General features: G+C 44.9%; 1 protein-coding gene across 1 annotated transcript; it reads right to left on the reverse strand.

Annotated features, from left to right (window-relative positions):
• Positions 1-53: 53 nt before the first annotated feature.
• Positions 54-21,529, reverse strand: fzd3a (frizzled class receptor 3a). The gene is made up of 9 exons (XM_053444730.1): positions 21,402-21,529; positions 19,900-20,471; positions 8,419-8,615; positions 7,009-7,471; positions 6,624-6,923; positions 5,894-6,145; positions 2,630-2,778; positions 1,882-2,307; positions 54-1,797 (listed from the first exon to the last, which is right to left on the reverse strand). Exons 2-9 carry the CDS (start codon positions 20,098-20,100, stop codon positions 1,539-1,541), a joined length of 2,247 nt encoding a protein of 748 aa, XP_053300705.1. The 5' UTR covers positions 20,101-20,471; positions 21,402-21,529; the 3' UTR covers positions 54-1,538.
• Positions 21,530-21,897: the final 368 nt, after the last annotated feature.

A 21,897-nucleotide genomic window follows, 5' to 3' on the forward strand; every position in this document is an offset into this window, starting at 1 on the left:
CGTCATTTCTTCTGATTTCAAAAAACAAACAAACATCCTTTTTGTCCTTTCTTTAAAAAAACAACTTTATTTCAAATGAACAACCAAATTCAGTTTATACATCTATGCACAGGTTTTGCCACTAGAGGAAATGTTGCTCTAACATTTACAGTAGCTCTACAGTAAGGACACAAGTAGCAGGAGAGACTATTCAGTGTTTGACTAGTTAAAGGGCGTTCTATCTGTTTTAAAGTGTAAACGTGTGTTCAGACAGAAACTGAAGAGAAATGGACACGGGACCTTCCTGTGGTCGTTTCTATCAATCCAACCTTGTTTCCATTTTGTTTTTCTTCACTGTATGTTTATGACAAAGGATCCGGACACATGTCAAGTTAACACAATTTCACTTGTAAAGATGGCTGCGTCTTTCTGTCTGAACACACAGTCCTAATAAGGCAGGAGTTTGGATTCAGCTCGTGTCCCTGTCTTTCAGCCCTTTGACACAAACTGGCGAACAACAGACTTTCTTCCCTTCATCATCACATACAAAGCTGCACAGGTGCAGGGACGTACCTCAAAAATAGACACAGTTTTAAATGAGCCTTTTTGAAAAGGTCAGGAGACACATACATTGTTTGTAGAGGGCAGATGCCATCAGGAAGTTGCCATGGAGACCAAGAGATCCACTGTAACCTGGACTGACGTCAGTTCTGGGATTAGCTCGCGGGTCGTGTAAAGCCATGAGGACGTTTTAAGGCAAAAATCCACACTCACTTGTTGGCTCTGTAAAGTTGTGTTACCTTTTGAATCGGGTGCTTTTATAAATAAAAGTTGCAGCAGGTTCATTTAACAGAACTTAAGACAAATGAAGCTTAAAAATAATTGTGAAACATCAGAAGCTGAAGTAGTAAATAAAAATCTTTAAAAAAAAGGTAAGTTTAAAAAAAGAACACCCTGCTTCTCTGTTTGCTTCTAAGTGTTTTCTAAAGGTGACTGGACTTGGAAGTCCACAAGGGAAACGTCTTAAAGAAACTAAACCAAGTCCAGTGTCCTTCGTAAAGCACTTAGAAATCAAATGAAGTGGATGAGTGAGCGCCTCAGACCCAGAGCACCGACTGGAGGAGGAGGTTTGTAATGTCCTACGGTCAGAGTCCTTTATACACAGTAGTATTGAAATAGTAAGAGCCAGTTCATTGCAGTCTGTTGGTCCCAGTTTCAGCTCAGCTGGTCCCACAGTGAAACGTCGTCGTCACCATCAGGAGTCTGGACTTTGAGCTTCAGTGTTTGGGGATCAGGTAAAGGTGAGAGATCGTTTTAAGGCACTGATCCACACTCAGTCCTCTGAACTTGGACGGATGGAGCCGTCGCCGAGCTAACGCCAACAGTCCGGTGCTGCAGCTCTGAGCACAAGAGGGGATCCCACAGTGAAACTACTTCAGAGTCCCGCTCGCACTGGATCCTCACACATTCTTCATCCTTCTAGAAAAAGACCGAAAATCCGTTTTTCCTCCTCAGTTCAAAGCTTCCAGTCACGTGTTCCTCACAGATGGGATCAGAGTTCAGGCCGTGGAGCCGTCCTCCTCCAGGACTTTGTGGATCCCGTTTCCAGGGTTGAAGAGAACAGCCTGAGTGGCGCTGCTCAGGTCCCTGACGCTGCTGTGCCGCGACTGGCTCTCCAGGAGCTGCGTGGAGCCGTGTCGCGATAGGCCTTCCAGACGATTGGTGCTGCAGTGCCTGGGCTGTGATTGGTCGTTGAGGCGAGGCATGCTACCGTAGGGCAGTCGGTCTTCTATGGCCCGGAAACTGGAGGCTGTGTATCTGAGATCAGAACAGAGAGGAGCTTCAGAGGGGGAATGTTCTGTACCGTGCATCAGAAAGTGTGAAGTGGAAATGTGAACCCACCTGTCGTCTCTGTTGCGGTGCAGGCTGCCGTGGTAGCTGCTCATCTTGGAGCGGGCGCTGCGGACCGAGCCGGCCCGGCTGGTGCTGGCGCTGGGCGGCTCGTCCAGCATGGCCAGGTGGGTGGAGGAGGCGTGGGTGGAGGTCCCCTGGGTGGACGTGCCCCTCGACTTCCTGGAGATGTGCGCGTTGGGGTCCCTGAGCAGCAGCTGGGCGAAGTCGGGCTCCTGCAGCACCTGGCGGCTGTCGTTGACCATCGCACTGCAACATGGGATGGAGGAGGGCGTGGAGGAGGAGGAGGGGGGCAGTGTGGGCAGGGAGAGACGGAGGAGGGTGGGGAGGGAGAGGGGGAAGGTGGTGGGGTGGTGGGTGAAGTAGTGGAGGAGGGAGGAATGGGTGGAGCAGGCGGTGGGAGAGGGGGTTAATGCTCTGAATTTGGAGAGAAGGGGAGTGAGCGCAGAGAGGGGCCTGTGTTCACCGACAAGCCACACGTCTACACAAACACACACTAGAGTCACACTTCACTCTGAAGCTGAGTGACTGACACAGTCACAGACACACACTGAGTTCAAACTGCAGGATGATGTTTACGATCTCAAGCTCCAATGTCGACTCAGTATTTAGCAACATTTCTACTTTTACTGCACAGAAGATATAAAGATAGTTTATCACTAAAATATTTAGCATCATATTTTTTAAAACAACTCTTATTGTGTACACTACAGTGTGTGTGTGTATATGAAGTACATACTCTTTGCGTCTCTTGCCGTGGAAGAAGCTGGCCCACTCGAAGCAGGTCTTCTTGCTGCCCACCCAGAACACAGAGGGGATTCCTACGATCAGCATCATCAGGTACTTGATGAGGAAGAGGACCAGGTCAGGACGACTGTTGCTCTCCACCTACACACACAGAAGATGGGGTTATTGGTTGAGAGGTATAGGTTGGTGTTGAGTACAGAAAGAGAATATTGCATCAGTTTCTATAGGTTTGGATGTGGGAGGAAGAGCTGGAGGTTGAGACAGAATAAGATAAATGATGCAGCTCATATGGCCTGAAGGCAGGTGTGTGGTTTCCTATTGCAAATCTCATATTTCAATCTTTAAAAACCTTACTATCTGCAGCTTTAACATCCAGAAAATGCACAACAGTTATTTTCATTAATATGTTAACAAACTAAAACTGACACAGAAACACAAGAGACACCATTACACTGTCATGTCCGTCAGTCATGTATGTAAACATCATATGAAAACTTTACAGAGTGGTTTCAGTCATTCCCAGTCTTCTCCAAAGCCTCACTGACAACAGATGGTAGTTGTAAACACAACAGCAGCCGACACACGTCATTCATTCAACATAGTGTACGTCGTGATTTACCACAAATAAACCTGAACTAAAATTCATATCTGAATCGTTTGTTCTTTCTTTTTTTTTATGTGTTTTCTGCTTAAAAAACATTTTGCTATTCATTGTAGAAGTTCATTATCCCTGACCTTAACGATCATGCCTAGCCCTAATCTTACCCTACCCCTAACTCAAACCTAATTCCAAACGTAGAATCAGCCATTTGAGTTCTCAGCTCAAAATGGTCTTCACAAACATATCTGTACAAGAACACACACACACACACACACACAAAGAAAAAAGCCTACACGAGTTATGAATATTGTTAAAAACCGATAACCACAAATCTAAAAATATTTTTTTGGCACAGCAAAAATAAGGTAATTTATTTCCAGGGAAAGTTGTACACATTGTAGATTTACATCACAGCTGCTTTCTGCCATAGTAACAATATATCAACTAGGAACCACATCTCCCTCCTTCTTTCTCTGTCTTTCTCTGTCTTTGACACACACACACACACACACACACACGTCTTCAGACATGCACTCGCACACACTTGTAGTCATGACGGCCTCATTATGAGGGGGCCAGGCCGAGAGCCCCAAGGCTCGGCCATCCACAGATACACCCATTACAGCAGAGAGATAAGAGAGTGAACGACCAAACCGACATCCTCATTATGTCAACGAGCAGCTTAAAGCTTCTGTGTCACACACAAACACACACACACACACACACACACACACACACACACACACACAACACACAAACTGTGACATGCACTTAATATAGATATGCCGAAAATGATCTGTTAAACAAAAAATATGCAGTCATTGGGTTTCTTGCTTCTTTTATCGTGTGTGTGTGTGTGTGTGTGTGTGTGTGTGTGTGTGTGTGTGTGTGTGTGTGTCTGCGTGTGTGTGGGTCTGCGTGTGTGTTTGTGTTGAGGATGGGTCGAGCATCACTCAGGATGTGTGCAGCAGAGGGAGGTTGGAGCCTCAGGGAAGGCTTTTAAGTTAAATATAGTACGGCACTTTAAGTCTGAGCCATCTATTGGGGCATGTTATGGACTTTGTGTATGTTTGTGTGCGAACACAAACGTGTGTTCTTTCATGTACGCGGTGGAGTCGGGGGTGGAGTCTTTGTGGTGCATCATCACAGTACAGTGTGGTGCTGTGTATAAGAGCTGTGCAGAACGCTCAGTGTGTGTGTTCAGATCTGCTGCAACCATGATGCTGAGCAGCTCGACCCTGATGACCCCGTCCTCTCCCGTCAGGAACACACTCTGGATTACTGCACTGCTCGCTCACACACTGCTGTGTTATGGGACAGATTAAGAGCAGGACTCTGATGTTAGTCCTGCTCAGTGCTCCAGCTTCTCTCTCCACAGCTGCACCTCTGTGTCACTGTGATCATCAGGTCAGCTGTTTAGTAGCTATAAAGACATGACGACACATCTCCAATTTTACAATTAGTTTGAATAGTAAGAGTTAAGTGCTGAAGTGGCTGAATCCAGATTAAGTGAGGCAGCACTTTAATAGAGGATCCTGGGGGCGGCTGTGGCTCAGAGGGTAGAGCGGGTTGTCCACTCAATCCCAGTCTCCACCATTCTGCGTGCAGTGGTGCACTTGGACCAGATTATGAACCCCAAATTACCAGCAGTGTGTGTGAATGGATAAACTGTACAGTCAAGACAGACTGTTTACTTCTGCCACAGAATACCGAGTTCCTGATGAAGTATACACCACTGCACACCTTCATCACAGTTCTATTCTCTGCTCTAACAGAATCCACTGTGCACATGCAGCAGTATGAGCGGATGTGCAGAGGCTGCTGCTCACACAGAGCTTACACCTGGCTGAGAGGAACAGAGGAGAAAGAGAGGGAGAGCTGTCTGAATTATTCACAGCTCTGTCAAATGAGCTGCAGGATGTTTTCTGACGCTGGAGGCGAACGCAGCTCTGTGAAGACGAGTCAGCGTGGGAGCATCCTGGTCTGTGTTGTATTTGGGACACGCTATCTCCCTGAGTAGCTGCTCCTCAACATCTCTGTGTGCAAACACATCTGGCGGTGAGCAGCTCTCCAGCTGTTACCTCCTGCTCCGTCTTCTAGCCTCTTTGTCCCGGTGGTGAATTGAATGTGCAACAACATCTGTGCAGACGGTGACGACAGTATCTCAGCTACTGTTAGCACCTGTGATCCTGTTTGGTTTACTGAGGTTGTGAGTGAGCGCTAATCTGTATTTTCTGGATCTTTGGGTATTATGCTTATACAGCACCACTGAAATATAATGTTGCAATAATGACAAGCAGACAATTTCATGTTTAAATGTTTAACTCATGTGTGATGTGAACATGTAGGTGTTGCAAAAATGTGTCATCATATCCCTACACTGTGCATTTGTTTTAATGAAGAGTGTAAGAAGTGATGACACCAGCAGATGAAAGCAATTTTTTTTCTTCAATATTCAAGAAGACAAGCTCAGCTATTATTATCCCGCAACAGACAACTATCTGCTTATTTTTAGCTTAAAAGTAAAAATATTTTCAGTCTAAGCCCAAAGCAGATTTCAGGTAGGACCTGTACTGGCTGCATAACGTTAATTTATTATTGATGTAAAAAATACATTTCACTTCTCCTTTAATAAACCGGAGTGGAGTGTGTCACCTGGTAGGGGCAGGGGATGTGATACTCTCTGCAGCGCTCCTGCACCCAGGTGGTCTCCCACACTGCTCTGTAGCTGCTCTCGTACAGGTAGCAGGCCAGCAGGGTCAGCAGGGGGACCAGGTAGAGCACGGAGAACACGCCGATACGTATCATGAACTTCACCAGTTTCTCCTGGTTCTCCTTCTCCAGCGGGATCTCCATCCGGACCCGGTTTAGAGCTGCGATGCCGGCCAGGAGCAACGCCACACCGACCTGAGGGGACACGAGAGAGGGACGAGGGTAAACTACAGAAATCACCTGTGGTATTCTCTCCATATTAAAACGACAGGTCTTGATGAAGTCCTGATGTACAACTCGCTGAACCCAGTTACAGTTTGGGGTCTCGGCTCCGATTTCATCACTCGCTCGGATATTATTACATTGGTCTGATGTTGAGGGATGGGCAAATATCTTTAACCCGCTGTCGGAGCCAACAGGTGGATGTGGGGTGGAGGAGGGGCTGAAGCTACAGGCAGCAGTACTGACTCAGGGCAACAGAGACACTGACAAGCGAAGGGGAAAAGGGGGAATTCTTGCAGCTTAAATCAACGGCCACATTGGGAGGGTGTGTATGATAGAGGGTGGTGGAGAGGGAGGCACGTCTGATGAGTAGAGCAGTGCGGCTCCAGTTGACTGCTTGAACCAGCTCCCAGTTTAAATATGTAGACGTGTCTGCAGTGTAACTCCTCACCACTACGTCCAGTCCCAGTGGGGCCAGTATGAACCAACGCAGTGCCGTCAAGTTGTAGAGTCCCACGAAGCAGACGCCGCTGACGCTGTCTCCCTCGATCTTGTTCATGGCGAGCAGCGTGACCGTGAGGACGCCGGGGATGCCCCACGCACCGGCATGGAAGAGGAGAGCCTTCTTCTCGATGGCCTCACTGCCCCACTTGGGGACAGCAGCCAGGAACCAGGTGATGGTCAGGATGACCCACCAGACGCTGCCGGCCATGGTGAAGAAATACAGCACCATGAAGAGCAGAGTGCAGGCCTGCGACACGGGGGAAAAGAACATTATCAGTTTGTAGGCAGCCGGAGAGCAGGAAGGAATTCCAAGTCGAGGGCTGAGTTCTGACCTTGTTGTGGGAGCCCTGAGTCACCGTCGAAGCCCTGAACCTCCCAGGACTCGCAGCGTTACAGGAAACCTTGTCCTCCAACAGAAACCCCAGGAAGAACACCAGGGACACCATCATGTAGCACACGGCGTAAAAGATGATCGGGCGCTCCGGGTAGCGGAATCGTGACACGTCGATGAGAAAAGTCAAGAAGGTGAAGAGAGTGGCAGACAGGCAGACGATGGACACCACCCCGATGAAGTAGCGGGCGAACGCCAGCTCCTCCCGGGTGAAGTACATGTTGGGACAGGGGGGCGAGCAGTCCCGCACCCCCATGAAAGAGTAGCCCAGTTCGGGGTCCATCTTGAGTTCCCGGGGACACCAGAAGCCGTAGTCCCTCTGGACGGCGATGGGGGACTCGGTTGTGTCCGAGCTGGACAGGAGGTCAACGGGACGGGGGTAGGGCGCGTCACAGTCTGGGAACCTGGGAGCAGGAGACACATGATGACCTCAGGGTTATTTCAGCTGTTCAGCATTTAGCATGTAGCTGCTGTCAGCCAGACCGGAACCATCAAGGTGGAACCATCTTTACCCACCAAGACACCCCACACCATGAATACATCTGTTCAAAGACTATTTAACTACAGTAAAAAAAAACAAAAAAACATTCCTTGTTTAGTTTTTTTGTCTTTGTTTCGTTAACAGTCAGTTGAAAACCCTTTTGATTTGTCATTTATGGGTAAGTATTTGCATGTGTGGGTTTTTGTCTGTGTTATATGTTATTCAATTGTCTTGTCAAATCTATACCTGTTACTAATATATTGTTGATTAAAAAAAATACATTTACAGCTAGACTAATACTAAGTAGAGCACATTCCCACACCAAGGCCAAACACTTCTCTTGGATTTATCATAGGTTTCTTAGATATCAATTCCTTAAATGTGCCAGACGTTTGTTTGAAATGTGTATTATTATTATTATTTATAATTCAGGTTTCATTTGTTACAAATTGAGTACACAGTATTATCCTTGCTTTTGTGCTGCCGCTGAAGTTTCTTATGTGATAATGTGCAGACGACCTAATCTATTATCTGACTGTGAAACTGCTTTTATTCTCTGGGACAGAGAAAGTTCAGCAGCCAGTTCTCTAGAATCAGCTCCACATTAGTAAACAAATACAACACGCATCACTTCTCAATTTCATTTTAACGATATCATAACAAACTGGTTCTAAGTTTTACGTCTACAAACAGGTTGTGATTTAGAGGCCATGCAGTGTTTATTAGTGGAACTCATTCATTCACCTAACATGCTTGCTGCTGTGTTATGAGTCCTCTTACAAAAGGACCATCTGTTCAAACTACTTATGCAGCAGGGTTGTTAGTGCCAAAATAAATCCAGGGGAGAAGAATTATTACTGTTGTGACAACCTGTTGCAGTCCATCTCCTCCGGCCAGCTGACACCAAACATGTCCATCAGTTTGTAGCAGTCGCTCTTGGCCTGCAGACAGATGCGGCGACAGGGCAGCGTCTTCCGGCCGTACTCGGTACACACCGGAGCGTAGAGCGCGCACAGGAACATCCGGAGCTCTGGAGAGCACTGCAGGTTCACCATGGGATGGAAGGGCTGTGGTTAGGGACAGAGAGAAAGACACCGACTTTTAGTTTATGAGTACATCAAACACCAGGGCCAAATAATGCTTTTCTTTCATGTGGAAGTTCAGGAAGATAACGCCACACTCCCAAACCAAGCTCCAGAGTGTGTTTCTCCGACTTCACACAGTGTGAGTCACAGAAGGACACAAAGAGATCAGTGGAGCATGTCGTCTGACAGTTTCTGGAGATGAGACCATAAAAACAGCTCTGGCCCCTTTCCTAATAATCCCCTCCACCCCAATCATTTCAGATCCCCCATCCGCCATCTCCTCTCCATTCCTTCCCTCCAACCTCCACAGAGGAGGAACACTGCAAGCTGGGCAACCCCCACCAATACACACACACACACACACACACACACACACACACACACACACCAAACACACACACACACAGACACAGGGCTTCTCCTGGTGCTGACAGGGTCTTTGTGTGAGAGGGAGGACCACGCTGTGTGACTGACTGACACACTGTAGTAATGTGCATGCACTCACACATAAGCCACAGTACCAACGGAAGTATATTATTTACATGCTAACACACCCATGTAGCAGCACAACAATGATCTCTCACATATAAACCGAGCCAAGAGGCGGTGTGAGTGCTGGGAGCATCTATGGGGAATGTTGTTAATATGCAAATGTCTAGGGCAGTGTGTGTGTGTGTGTATATGAATGGTAAGTACTTATACAAATCCATATATCCAGGAGGACAAGATTACACATGAATTTGCATTCACCTCTGTGGTGTGTGTTTGTTAGTGTGTGTCTGTGTGTATTACAGCAAGGCCTCCTGCCACACCCCAGTCAGTCAGACAAACACTACCCGCCCTCCCCCAGAATTTAAAGACAGAGGCCTGTATGACAGACAGGGCTGAGGTGGGGGAAGGGAAGGGAGGGGAGGGGTGAGGAGAGGACAGGCAGGGGGCAATTTGTCTCTGTGTTTGTTAGAGGGGTGGATCTTTAAGAGGACGAGGCTCTGTGGTTTAAAGCACGTTAAACACTCAGTTCAGTGGAGACGCAGAGACAGTCGTGCAAACTGTAAACTGATGTTTGTTGAGCTAATTGAGTGATGGTCCAATAGGACGACGTTCAGCTCTGTGAGTTTTTTAAAGACACTTTAAGAGAGATGCTGTTGAGCTCATGAGGCCATTCTGCAACACTGAAGAGCTGCTGGGCCATCGTCATGACTACGTTTTCATTTGAAAACACATCAACTGCTACTGGTTCGCCCGGCGTCCACACTGCTCTACTCTGTCTCTAAAATGGAGACGAGCATATGACTATGAAAAAATGCAACATATCTGAGTCACCTGGCAGGAAATCTTAAAATCAGATTTTTTGGGGGGGATAAAGTCGACAAGCCGATGAGACACGGTTCATTTTATAAATCCTACATTTAATACACAGTCTTAGAAATGAAACATCTCTAAAGCCTCTTTTCGTGCGCTGAATATTTTGTAGCTCAGAAACGCAGCGGTGATTATTCTGTGTTGATTGATCTTCTCGGTTGTCCTCTACCTCAACCTCATTCAGATTGGAACAGATTATTGCAACGTGTGTGCAGCATATGTCCACAACATCGATACACAACCTCCCCCCGACAGCATGTTTGCCTGCCACCCACATGTGAGGTCTTCATGTATAAAGGATTATAATGGGCATTAGGCCTGGTCCTCGACGCACAAAGCTGCCTCATTCACATCACCTTTCTGATGAGAGGACATTCAGCTGCTGGGGAAGGAAAAAGACGGTGATCCTGAGACACACAGGGCGCACCCAGACTGGGAAGTCACTTCCACTGGGATGGATCAGGGACGGGTGGGTGATGACAAGGAATTACGATCATGACGAGGGTCTTAACTCAGCGGCGTATTCATAACCTCGCTCAAACGCACAGGATCAATTTAGATGACTTACACGGCTGTCATAACTGAGATGAATCAACTGTTCGATCGTGTAATTCCGGGACAAATGGAGTCATCACGTCTCACTGGGCACCACTGTATGATGACACAATGACACAGGCAGCCGTAGCCTGAGCTGGAATTATCTATGAAGCATAAAAAACACTTCCATGAGAATGATTTATATATATTGAAATGGGCCTATCAGTGCAGATGGACACCGTAGATCACTAACTACTGATTCATGCCTGTCAACAGTACAGGCATGAATAACAGACTGTTACCTCCAAGACTCATTCAAGTTTTATTATCACTGGTGGTCAGATTATTTCCGAAAGACCACAATGAAAAATTTGCAATGATTTTCAATATTTGTCAAAAAAATCGTTTCCTCTGTAGCTGGCATAACTGACTTCAGAGTTTTACTAGGGCTGCAACTGATACATTTTATATTAATTAATTACTGAGTTGTTTTCTTCATTTGTTATTTTTTGGTCCGTAAAGTTTGGTTCTGTCCCAGCCCACTCTCTGTCCTGTTTTCACACACTTTATTCTGGCCTACCCAATAAAGGCTAAATGCCCAGAAAATATCTTTAATTATAATAATAACAAAATGGCGAGATGACCCAACTGGCAAATATTCACATTTGTGAAGATGGAAGCACAGTTTTGACAGCTTAAAAATGACTAAAATGACTAATCAATTATTACTGGTAACATAAGAAGAGAGCTACTATGGAAGACACACGTAAACACCCACAGTTAACTGCACTTCATCAAAAAAGACGGAGGAGTTGTGGTTAGTATCATAAAGATTTACACAACCATCACAAAGACTAAATCTACAATAATGACTTGTTTTTTTTAATACAATACTTGTAGACTATTAAATTTCAGCTACAGGCAGAACGAGGTCAAAGAAACCGGGAGATAGGAAACTGGAGTATGTCGTTTCAGTCTCTGGAGGAGTAACATACAAAAGCACTAAATCCTGAAGTTCACTCCACCCTGACAATGAAGACGATGATAACTGTCCTCATCATCCTCCCTGTCACTCCCTCTGCTTCTTGCTGTGAGTGTAAACTCCTGTGACATGTATGACTTCATCAGTAGTGCCCCGTCAGCATGGGTTGAAGCACTCAAACATGATCTAATGGAGCTAAAGCGAACTCGCATCCTTTGCTCCTCCACTCTGTTTTGAAGGCCGCAGGCGCCTGTGATGCTCCATAGAACACAATGTACTCCACTGTGCTGGACTGAGAGCTGAGATGGCATGGGAAACGCTTGAATAAATATATAGGTTACAAGAAGTGAATCTCTACCAGGGAAAAAACGCTCCGCTTCTCTTCTTATTCATCCTAACTCCTATTCATCGTCCTTCCCATTTTTCTATTTTTATACTCCTCCATCACCCGTCCCTCTCCTCCTCCTACCCCTCCTCCATCTCCTCAGTATCACCAATCAGCCATTTTATGACAGTCAACCCATCATGTTAGCCAGTGTGGGCAGGACTGAACTGCTGGTGGATGGGACATGTGGCCGGTTGCCGCTTCACCCACACAGACAGCAGCCCAAACAACTCCAACCAACACCAACAACTCGAGGCCCCGCGGAGGCTCCTCACTCTCCACAGCGGCTCCGTGTTAATGGCCTCACTGGAAACAGCTGGTGAGCCACTGGTCCGATGAATGGCCAGGGGTTTCTCAGGGCGCTGTAGACCCCAGAGCCGGCCGTGTAAGGAGAATCAAGCGTGTAATACACCACTCTGTCGAATGGTGCGGGCCTGGAGGGCGGTATGCTAATGCAATTTCGGCTTCAATCCCACTGCTCCAGTCATTACGTATTCATGGGAGTTTGTTCAGGGATTTTTTGATCTCGGAAAATGTGGAATAATATGCAACTCTGGAAGTAGCAGCCACACACATAGTCAGACATGGCGGTTAGAGAAGCAGTGGATTCTGGGACTGCAAACAAAGGCCATCGAAGATTTCACATAGCGGGTCAATTTGAGCAAATGTACAGATTTGCTTTACACAGTTTTTCTAAATAAACTGGCACACATTTAATCTTTAAAATGGGTAATGAACAGATTTTCAAAAAAAATGTTTATGGAAAGCAATAACACATTACATTGTCAATGCATTGTGCAAGTATGGTAACTGGTCTGTAGTTAAATAACGCTTTTTTAGTCTCAGCTACCACTAAAGCTGTGAATTGAACAATCGACTATCCTCCAATTAGCGGACAAACAGGCACAGGCATCTAAATACGGTGATAAGGTATAGTTATGTACATAATTAGTTTAAGTCTCTACCTCTGATTTGTTAAATGTTTATCAAGTGTTTTTCATTTCTGCCCATGACGAGTTAAAAACCAGAACCTCGGTTGAAGTTGAAAGAAATAATATAATGTATGGTCATGACGATATATAATGATGATAACATTTTTGGACATATATCCCAGGTCCTGTAAAAGTCCTAGTAGAAAGTATATCTATGGTTAACGAAGTAATACTAGTTAAAGCAACAGTGAAAGACAAAACTGAAGGAAAATAAAGAGAACAAAGCCAAAGGCAGAGCTCAGACGGCCCCTGAACAAGACAACACAACGATGGTAATTCGATCATTGTGTTAAATATTTCATCAAAAGATGAAAACACCACGCATCTCCATCTGATTTGAAGGTTTCTAAAATATCATTTCAAGCCAGCGTTTTTCTCAGCAGACATTTTACCTTGTCATAGTAAGAAAAAACAAGGTACTAAGGATTTACATTAACAATGGCTCCCTTCTATTCTATTCAAATGTCCCGGGAAGTCATGACAGTGTGACTGTCAGCCAACATGCACAATACAAGGACCCTGAAACCGAAGCAGCTAAATATAATTCAGCCATTAATGTCATTATTTAGACTTGTAACATCATCAGTGAAACAGGCCTCTTAATGAGTAAAAGATAGAACTGTACAGGACCAGCTTGCTTGGCCCAGGTTTGTTCATTACAGTTGTGCATTTTAGTTGTTGACGTAAATCGTCTGTGACTAATAAGAAAGCATCGGAGGCTCTGAGGGACAGAAAAGCACTGGGCGGAATTTAATGAAATGAAAAAAATAAGAAATAATAACATGCAGTTCAATGTGATGAGCATACATTGTTTATGCATCATGTAATTGTGCATAATCAAGCATTTTTAATCCGTCTAATCTTTGAAGAACTAGGTCACAGCCTTGACCTCAGTTTCACCTCGGTTTTCGGATTAACCAGCATGTTTTGAATCATATTGAGATTGTTGTGATTATTAATTATTAATAGGTCCTAGCTCAAAGAAGTGCATTTAAGAGTCGCTGTGTGAATCTTCTTAATGCTTAAGTAATTACTTTTTAATAAAGGCTCTGAGACGGCTGCTAAGATGCTGTGACTGATGAATCTGTGACAAAGAAGCCCACCACGGTCAACTGGTCTGTGTCCATGTGTTCCCTTCTAAAAACCTCCCAGTCACCTCAGCCCCTTCCCTCCTACAATTTCTCTCCCTCTCCCCCCCCCCCCCCCCCGTTACTCTCCTTTCTCCTATACTGCCATTCCAATTCTCCAAATTTCCAAGCTCAGCGCCATGGTGACGAGTGATGCATCACCAGGGAGAAGGAGGAGGAGGTGGAAGGAGGAGGAAGAAGGAGGAGAGCCGGGTTCGAGGAGGTCAGGGTGCGGGGCGGAGGGGACCACCTCCCGGGAGGCAAGAAAGCCTCGGCTCCCTTTGTTAGCAGCACAATTGGGACTGTTTCCTGGGCAACGGGTGAGCCCTGCGTAGGGGGAGGGGGAGGACAAAAGAGACGGGTGAGGGGGGAGTCGAGAGGGAGAGCGAGAGAGAGAGAGAGCGCGAGAGGAGGGATGGGTCGACCGATTCAGCCGTGTCATTCACCACTGAGAAAGTGTTTAAAAAACTCATGCTCTGACAGTGTGTTAATGACACACACACACACACAGACACACACACACACACACACACAGACACACACACACACACACACACACACACACTAACACACACACACACAGAAAGGCTGTTGTGGACCAGCGACTTGCTTTCCTGGATGCGCTTCTCTTTCACTCCACAGCCAATAAACACGGTGTTGGACATTAAATAAAACAAGAGGCTCTTTTAAAGCCTGGGTCACGCTGGGTAGGGTTTATCAGACCATGTTGTGTCTGCATGTGTCTCAGTGCATGTGTGTGTGTTTGTGTGAGTGTGTGTGCTTAGCAGGGATACATCTTTACTAGCCGTCACAATAAGCAGCTTTAATGGTGCACTTTTTAGTTCACCGCAGCACAGTTTAACAGACTTGCAGCTACATCAGCATTTTACACACACACACACACACACACACACACACACACACACACACACACACACACACACACACCTCACCTCTCCTTTACGAATCCATTCACACTGCATGGGTGGAGTATCTAGGTTATGCCAAACACCAGCTGTAACATGACACAGTTTATCTGGGCGAGTTGTAAACCTGAGACAAGAGGCTGATTTAAAGACCTGAAAGGAGGAGGAAATGAGTAGGAGTGGGACTGAGCAGATTAGAAAGAGACAATTGATTAGTGCTTGTGTCAATGCACACCCCCCCCCCAAACAAAACAAAACGTGACATGTACAGGAGAAGCCGAGATCGAGATCATCTTTTAATGTCCACAGAAGAGCTCTCACTGAATTTCCCCCAGGACGACAGTCACGTGACTTTCTTTTTTGTATCCTTGTATCTTGCAGCCATTAAAAAGGATTTACAGGCTTGGCTTTGACTTCATGTAAACGAGCGCTCTTATCAATCTAATTGATTTAAGATCTTCAGTTCGCCCTGACCCACGCTTGTCTCATCTGTCCGTGGAGAAGCAATCCATGTTCTCAAACACCCATCATTCTGAAACCATCTCCATCACAGTCCTTCCTCCCCCTGATTGCGTTTCAAAATGTTCCCTACTAAATATCTGAGAAGCGTACCAGATGAGAAAGCTGTGCAAACATATGCAAGGGTTTGGCTATTGTAAGATATTTGCAATGGCAAGCTCTGGTCCAAGGCTAAGGAAACAGTTCAAAGATGTCTTCTGCTAACTGCTCAAAAAGGCACATGGCTGCAATATTAAACTTCCACCTGGCAATAATTATTATTAACAATTATTCAAGCAAATCTTCGGCATCATTTAGTTCTTTCTAGCAAAATACATCAATCTAGTAAATGTATATTGATTAAGTGGTTAGAAGATTTCTCATACAACAAGAAAGTCGTAAGAAATACAATTTCTTAAAAGACAAATCCAACCACTGAGCAGAGCTGACAAACTGCATATCATCACTGTCTCCTGGTGTCATCTCTCCTGAATGCCGGGGACAGTTCATAGCAGCTGAATTGATTCACCATAAGGAACCCAAGCTGCTTTACAGTCTTCCAGTAGCTACATTGTGCATCTATCTATAAAGGGGATTTTAGCCCTTTTCTTTTTTCTTTTGTAATGCCAGTAAAATCCTCCACGCTCCCACTTATCTTATGAGTGGAATAGTATCATTGTGGCACAGAATTAGCAGATTCCCAGCCCAGAGGCCCGTTGCCCCACTTCAGCTGCGGGGTCATCTGTCGGTCAGCGATGACTGACTGAGCAAAGATGAACGCCATAACAGAAAGTCCTGTATTTAGAGATTACCTTGCTTCTGGTGGTTCATGTTCCAACAGTCATACAAAATGTATTATTGCAACTGAGTAAAAAACCTTTCTATTTCTCATTCGACACACAATTGTCTACAATTATTGTAATGAGCACCACTAGACGTTAGCTTTAGAAATCTTTTTCTCAAAAGAAAATGCTAACATTAGGACCGACTATGACCACTTTCCCAAAAGACAAAAAACCTTGAAGAGACCTTGAAAAGCAAGGAGAGATCCAAAAAGAAAGCACTTCAGGGGTTTTTAGACAAAAAAATACAAGAACTGCAGGCGTTGGTTCTCGTCCAACTCCCAGTTCCTCCATGGTGCGAGGCATTCTTCATCATTACCATGGCTATTCAGTGGAGCTAATTCCCTTTAAAAATCAACTGTCAATTCTCATTTGGCTGCTCTCAACATCTTATAGGCTTTGAATTCTCCCATGAACTGGATCTAGGGCGAGTTAGCTGGAAAACAAGAGCCAGACAGAGGCGCAGTCTCCGTTATTTGGAACCTATTTGGTGTCCGTGTGTTTTCCAACAAGCATTTCTAAGCACTAAAAGAGACTTAATTGTAAATCCATGACCAATCAAAGTGAACACCGTCTCAACCAGGAGTGTTTCTTTCTGTTCGCTGCAACCCACACAATGAGATGTGGTGTAAAAAGCTCACCAGGCCTCAGAACAACGTGGTGCCGGGTTAATAGCGTCTCAGCAGCTAGAACGTGATTCTACCAACACTGCACGCATCTATCCGATCGGCACATCAAAATTCAACTTTTGTTTTCCTGAAGGTCTCCATTAAAAACCACAGAGTGGAGATCTAAAACCAACATGGCCGAGTGAGAAAACGCAGCAGATGAGACGAAATAAATCAGCAATGTCGAGAAAGGACACAGCGGGAGTGTGTTTGCATCTTTTCCAAGTACAGCTGTGGTGTGGTGCGATTTTCCTGTGATGCTGCATGCTCCCTCAGCCGGGCAGGAGGTTACATAACCCTGGATTTTTCATGCCACGCAGCTCCTCCCATCCTCCATCTCTCTCAATGTGTACTCAACACTGAGCACTGCAAAGTGGACAAGGCACAGATGGTCAGCGGGGCGCCGCACATCCGCATCAGCGCTGTGCCGGGCAGGGGGGGGGGGGGGTGTGGTCAAAGGGTAAGAGCGATAGAGGGAACGGGAGCTTGGAAGATCGGATAAACTGAGATAAATACACACACTCACAGTTGGGCAGATAGTTCAGCCAACGGAGCATCCAATCTAGTTTTGGAGCAGTCTGGCCAGTAATTGCTCGATAGATTGTGCTACCAGAAAGATCAGCCTGCGTAAAGGACGGGATTAACTTAACGAGGTGATGCATCTGCTCCGTGATTGTGTTTGAATTCCCGACATTACATTTAAAGGAGGATAAACGCAGTCAGATGTTGTGGCTGGTAATCTATAGATTATCTGAGCGGTATAAACAATAAAACATGGAGTAAACACTGAAATATGAGCGTTAATCCAACAGACCAACCAAACTGAATAGAAGTTTGCCGTCTTCGCTCAAAAAGCCTGTTGTTCAAAACGTGTTGGTTCATTGTCTGTGATCAGAATGGATACAATCAGCATTCACTGTCGCGTCAAACAGGTTTTTAATCAGCTCCGTCTACGATTGGCCATAACGGACACATGACACCTGGGTGAATGCGTCATTCTGAAGTGCATGATTGTACCTCTTCTCCTGAACCTCTTTTTTACAGCAATTTTCTTCTTCATATCCTACAAGATGCATCACTGGCAAGATAGCCAGGTGAAAGAGCTACTCGGTTTCTGGCACGTTGGTGGCATCAAATGTGACTCACCAGGGGGGGGGGAATGCAAAATCCTATAAGGAGCCATTGCCTTTTTGAACAGTTTTACCCACATTTTTTAAAACCTACATACACCTTCTTATTCTGGTGTAAAGTATTTATGTATGAGGTGCTGAATGGCTCTGTCTGACATCTGGCAAGAAATCCTTTTAGGTCAACTAGTTGAATAATGCACATTATCATGGCTTTCAGGGACAAATATTAAAACTTAATGTTCTGCCTAATGCTTTGGTAATATACCTCCACTCCCTGGAGCTACAGGAAACTAATTTAAGACGCTAGCACTTTCATATAACCAAATCTCAGCGAATACCAAGTTCTTGTGGTAATAGCTATCTGTGCCACTGATGTTTATAGCCCCATTTCTACTGGTCATAAAACCCACTTACACCCGCTAACATCTGGCTTTTGTCTGCAAAGAGAATGGATATAATCTGCACTCACTCCTGGGTCAAATGACTACGCCGGGAACCACAGATATGTATCTGCTCCAGCTCTGATCGGCAGTGCTGGATATGAGACAATCAGGTGAACTTGGAAAGATAGTGAGGTGAAAGAGTGCCTCGTGTTTCACCGGGGAGGGGGGGAAATAGAAAGACAATCTCCTCTATGAGCAATGGAAAATGACTCAATCGCCTTTTTAGTGGGTTTACCAGATTTTAAAAAACCCTGTATAAACACGCTACTTGGTGTAAGAGAGTATGAGGCAGGCAATGCAGCAGACACCCGATCGCATATGATCCAAAGATAAGATTATGATTTATTGGAGTAAAATGTTTACTTTGTGCAGGTGCAGGCAGAGTGGACTTATTTCCCAAGTGTGTTCTTCATCCACAGGTTTAACACAATTCCATCAATGTGAGCAGAAGCCGGCTTAAAAATCTATATACAGCCGATATTTGTACTTTCTGTCAGCCAAGTTGAATTCAATGTTCAGAATTTTTTGTTTTGAAAATTACTGAAACTATTTATGGAGGATCAAAACAGTAGCCAATTAATTTCTGTCAATTATCTAATAGACTGATCAATGAAAATGTTCCAGCTGTTGAATAGAGCAGAAGAAAAGAGATTCCGACAAGGCGAGTAACAGCGAGAACGGCAAGAATTTCACAAATATATCTAATCAATTCTTCAGCTTTTTTGGAGCAGAAAAGCTGCAATAAAACTAGTTTATACTTTAAATTACACACTAGGATTTTGAACAAGTTCATAGGCAATTATATGAAAATAGTAAAAAAAAAAAAAAAATAGAGTAATATGGTTATTATTGTTTTATTACATTGCTCAAAATGTGACTAAATGTAATAAAAAAAATATACTTTGACCATTTAATTAGCTCTTTATCTATTTATCTCCCCAATCCATAATTGAACAAAAATAATTTCACAAAAAAACACAATTGACGTAATTGATATAGGCTGGAACAAGCAATAAATATAAATACGTTCAAATATGCGCAAAAACGTTTATCTGTGACTTGGTCCAGACCTTTGCAATTATATTTTCGGACTAATGTTTTAATTTCCTTGCTATTTAAAAAAAATGTTGACGAGTTCGCCATGCAATGCGTCTTGAACGCGTGTGGTGGATCACAAGGCCCCAAACCTAAGACAATTTCATACGCCCGTCTCTTGATCATGTATGAAAAGGTTTTCTCACACTAACTGGTGGAAAATATATTTTTCTGTTCATAATGACAATATTCTGATTTGATTATCAGCAAGACATATCAGTGAAGATACATATTAACCCTCAGATTCCAACTGAAGCCTGATTAAAGCTGTTACTGTACCTCCATGGCGAGCGCGGCGGTTTGCTGGTCGTAGTGGTTCAGTATGTTGGGCATGAAGGTGGAGTTGTAGGACAGCCCCTGACACATCCGCAGGGTGATGGGCTCACAGGTGAACAGACTGTGGCTCTCCGCCGCCCCGTCCATGGGAATGGCGACGCACACCGTCAGCATGGACGCTGACAGCACCCACAGGAGATCCATGACTGGTCCGTCACAGGAGGGGGGGGGGGAGAAAGGACCCAGGTGACGGCTGGTTAGGACAAGGGGTCGAGCGCTGTTAGCATCAGGCTCATTCACAGGGAAGGTGGAACTGCGAGGCTTAAGGACCGTCTGGTTGTCTCTTCCTCCTCTTCGGCTTCACAGGGAAACAGCCTGGGTTGGGCAGCACAATCCAACGCGGCAGCCATGGTGGCAGCTGGCTTCATCCATCACTGTGTGTCAGAGGACCTCCATCACCTGGGAGAGGCCGTGGTCCTTTAAGATGCTGAGCGAGCGGCTCACACACTCCTCCCTCTACGATGACGCCTCTTATCAATGACAGGCAGGGACAGAGATGATGAACAGTCTCCAATCTGGAAAAAAAAATACACAAAATTTTAATCAATATGTTGAGCATATTTGTATAAATGCTTTAAGTAGATATATATATATATATATAGTATATTTATATCTAAAGCCAGAAATGAGCTTCTTCCTACAGAAGAACGTGACTAAATTCAGACCACATGGGAAAAGCACACACAAGGCATTCTTAAAGAGGGATGCTAATTGTTTTGTAGGTCACTGTGGTGGTGGATGAATTATAACATTAGCAGAAATAATTAGCATCAATAAATCATGGTCAGCTAAAGAAATGTCAAATCATTACTCAATGCAAATATATATCTAAGGCTTTTGTGCTAGTTTGTTTAAGTGGCTTATTATAATTTGTGTTATTACCTTCTTGCATTGATTGTAAATGTAATACAGATTACTAACTGTTAATAAGCAGTTTTCATTTTGCTATGTTTCACAACAGCCACATTAACATAGGAGCCAGTTCACACCCACAACAAGCCAACACCTCCTCGTTCACTGACCAACAGAAGAACAACACAGGATCGATCCTGACGCACACTCCTCGTCTGTTCACACACACACGTTACTAAACCAGTTGTGTCTCCCGTGTTGTTTAAACGCGACATTAGAGTGTGGTCTTCATCCTCTGCCACCTGAGTCACTGGGACCAGGCTCCCGCTGCAGCGCGGGGACTCGCTGCGAAGGAGACAATCTAACGGACGTGACCCGAGGAGTCGTCGCGGTTTCTCCCCGGAACAGGAAGGAGGAGAAGTGGTCGGTTGAATTAAAGAGATTTCAACGTGAAGCGACGCAGACAAAAGATGACTTCATCCGAACTGATGGAGCATGTGCAGCGTGGAGGAGCTCCGCGAGCCACCGAGCCGAGTGAGACAAACACCGGGGACAAATGTTAGCCGAGCCGGGGGAACTAGCAGCAACTTTACCTGAGTGCTGTGCCGGGAATTCACGTGTAGCTCCGGGCTCTCCGCTGCTCCTCAGCCCGCTAACAATGAATGAGTGTCCCGTTCAGCCAGCACCTTCCTCCGGTCTCCTCCCTCCTCCTCCTCCTCCCTCTTTCTCCCTCCTCTCCTCCGTGGGGTCAAGATGGCGTCATTTCAAACATGGTTTCCAATCAAAACCTTCAAAATAAATGCCTTCCCCCCCGACCTTCTTGACTCCATGGTTCAAATAAATAGACAACCAGTTTCATAATGTATTTGAAAAAAGTAACAAACAAACAAGAACAAGCATCAAAATTATCAATTCATTAATTGAAGTATAAATTATCATTTACTGACAGTTTTGTTTACTGTAAATATAACGTATAAGTGTAGGGTAGTATAGCAGTGTTATGTTTCTTAATGTATTAACACCCCTTTCATAGAAATTGAATAAGGGTTTATTTATAACTATTTTATTATAATTATCATCATTAAAAAA

Source organism: Pleuronectes platessa, chromosome 17 (genome assembly GCF_947347685.1).
Source record: "Pleuronectes platessa chromosome 17, fPlePla1.1, whole genome shotgun sequence".
Lineage (NCBI taxonomy): Eukaryota > Metazoa > Chordata > Actinopteri > Pleuronectiformes > Pleuronectidae > Pleuronectes > Pleuronectes platessa.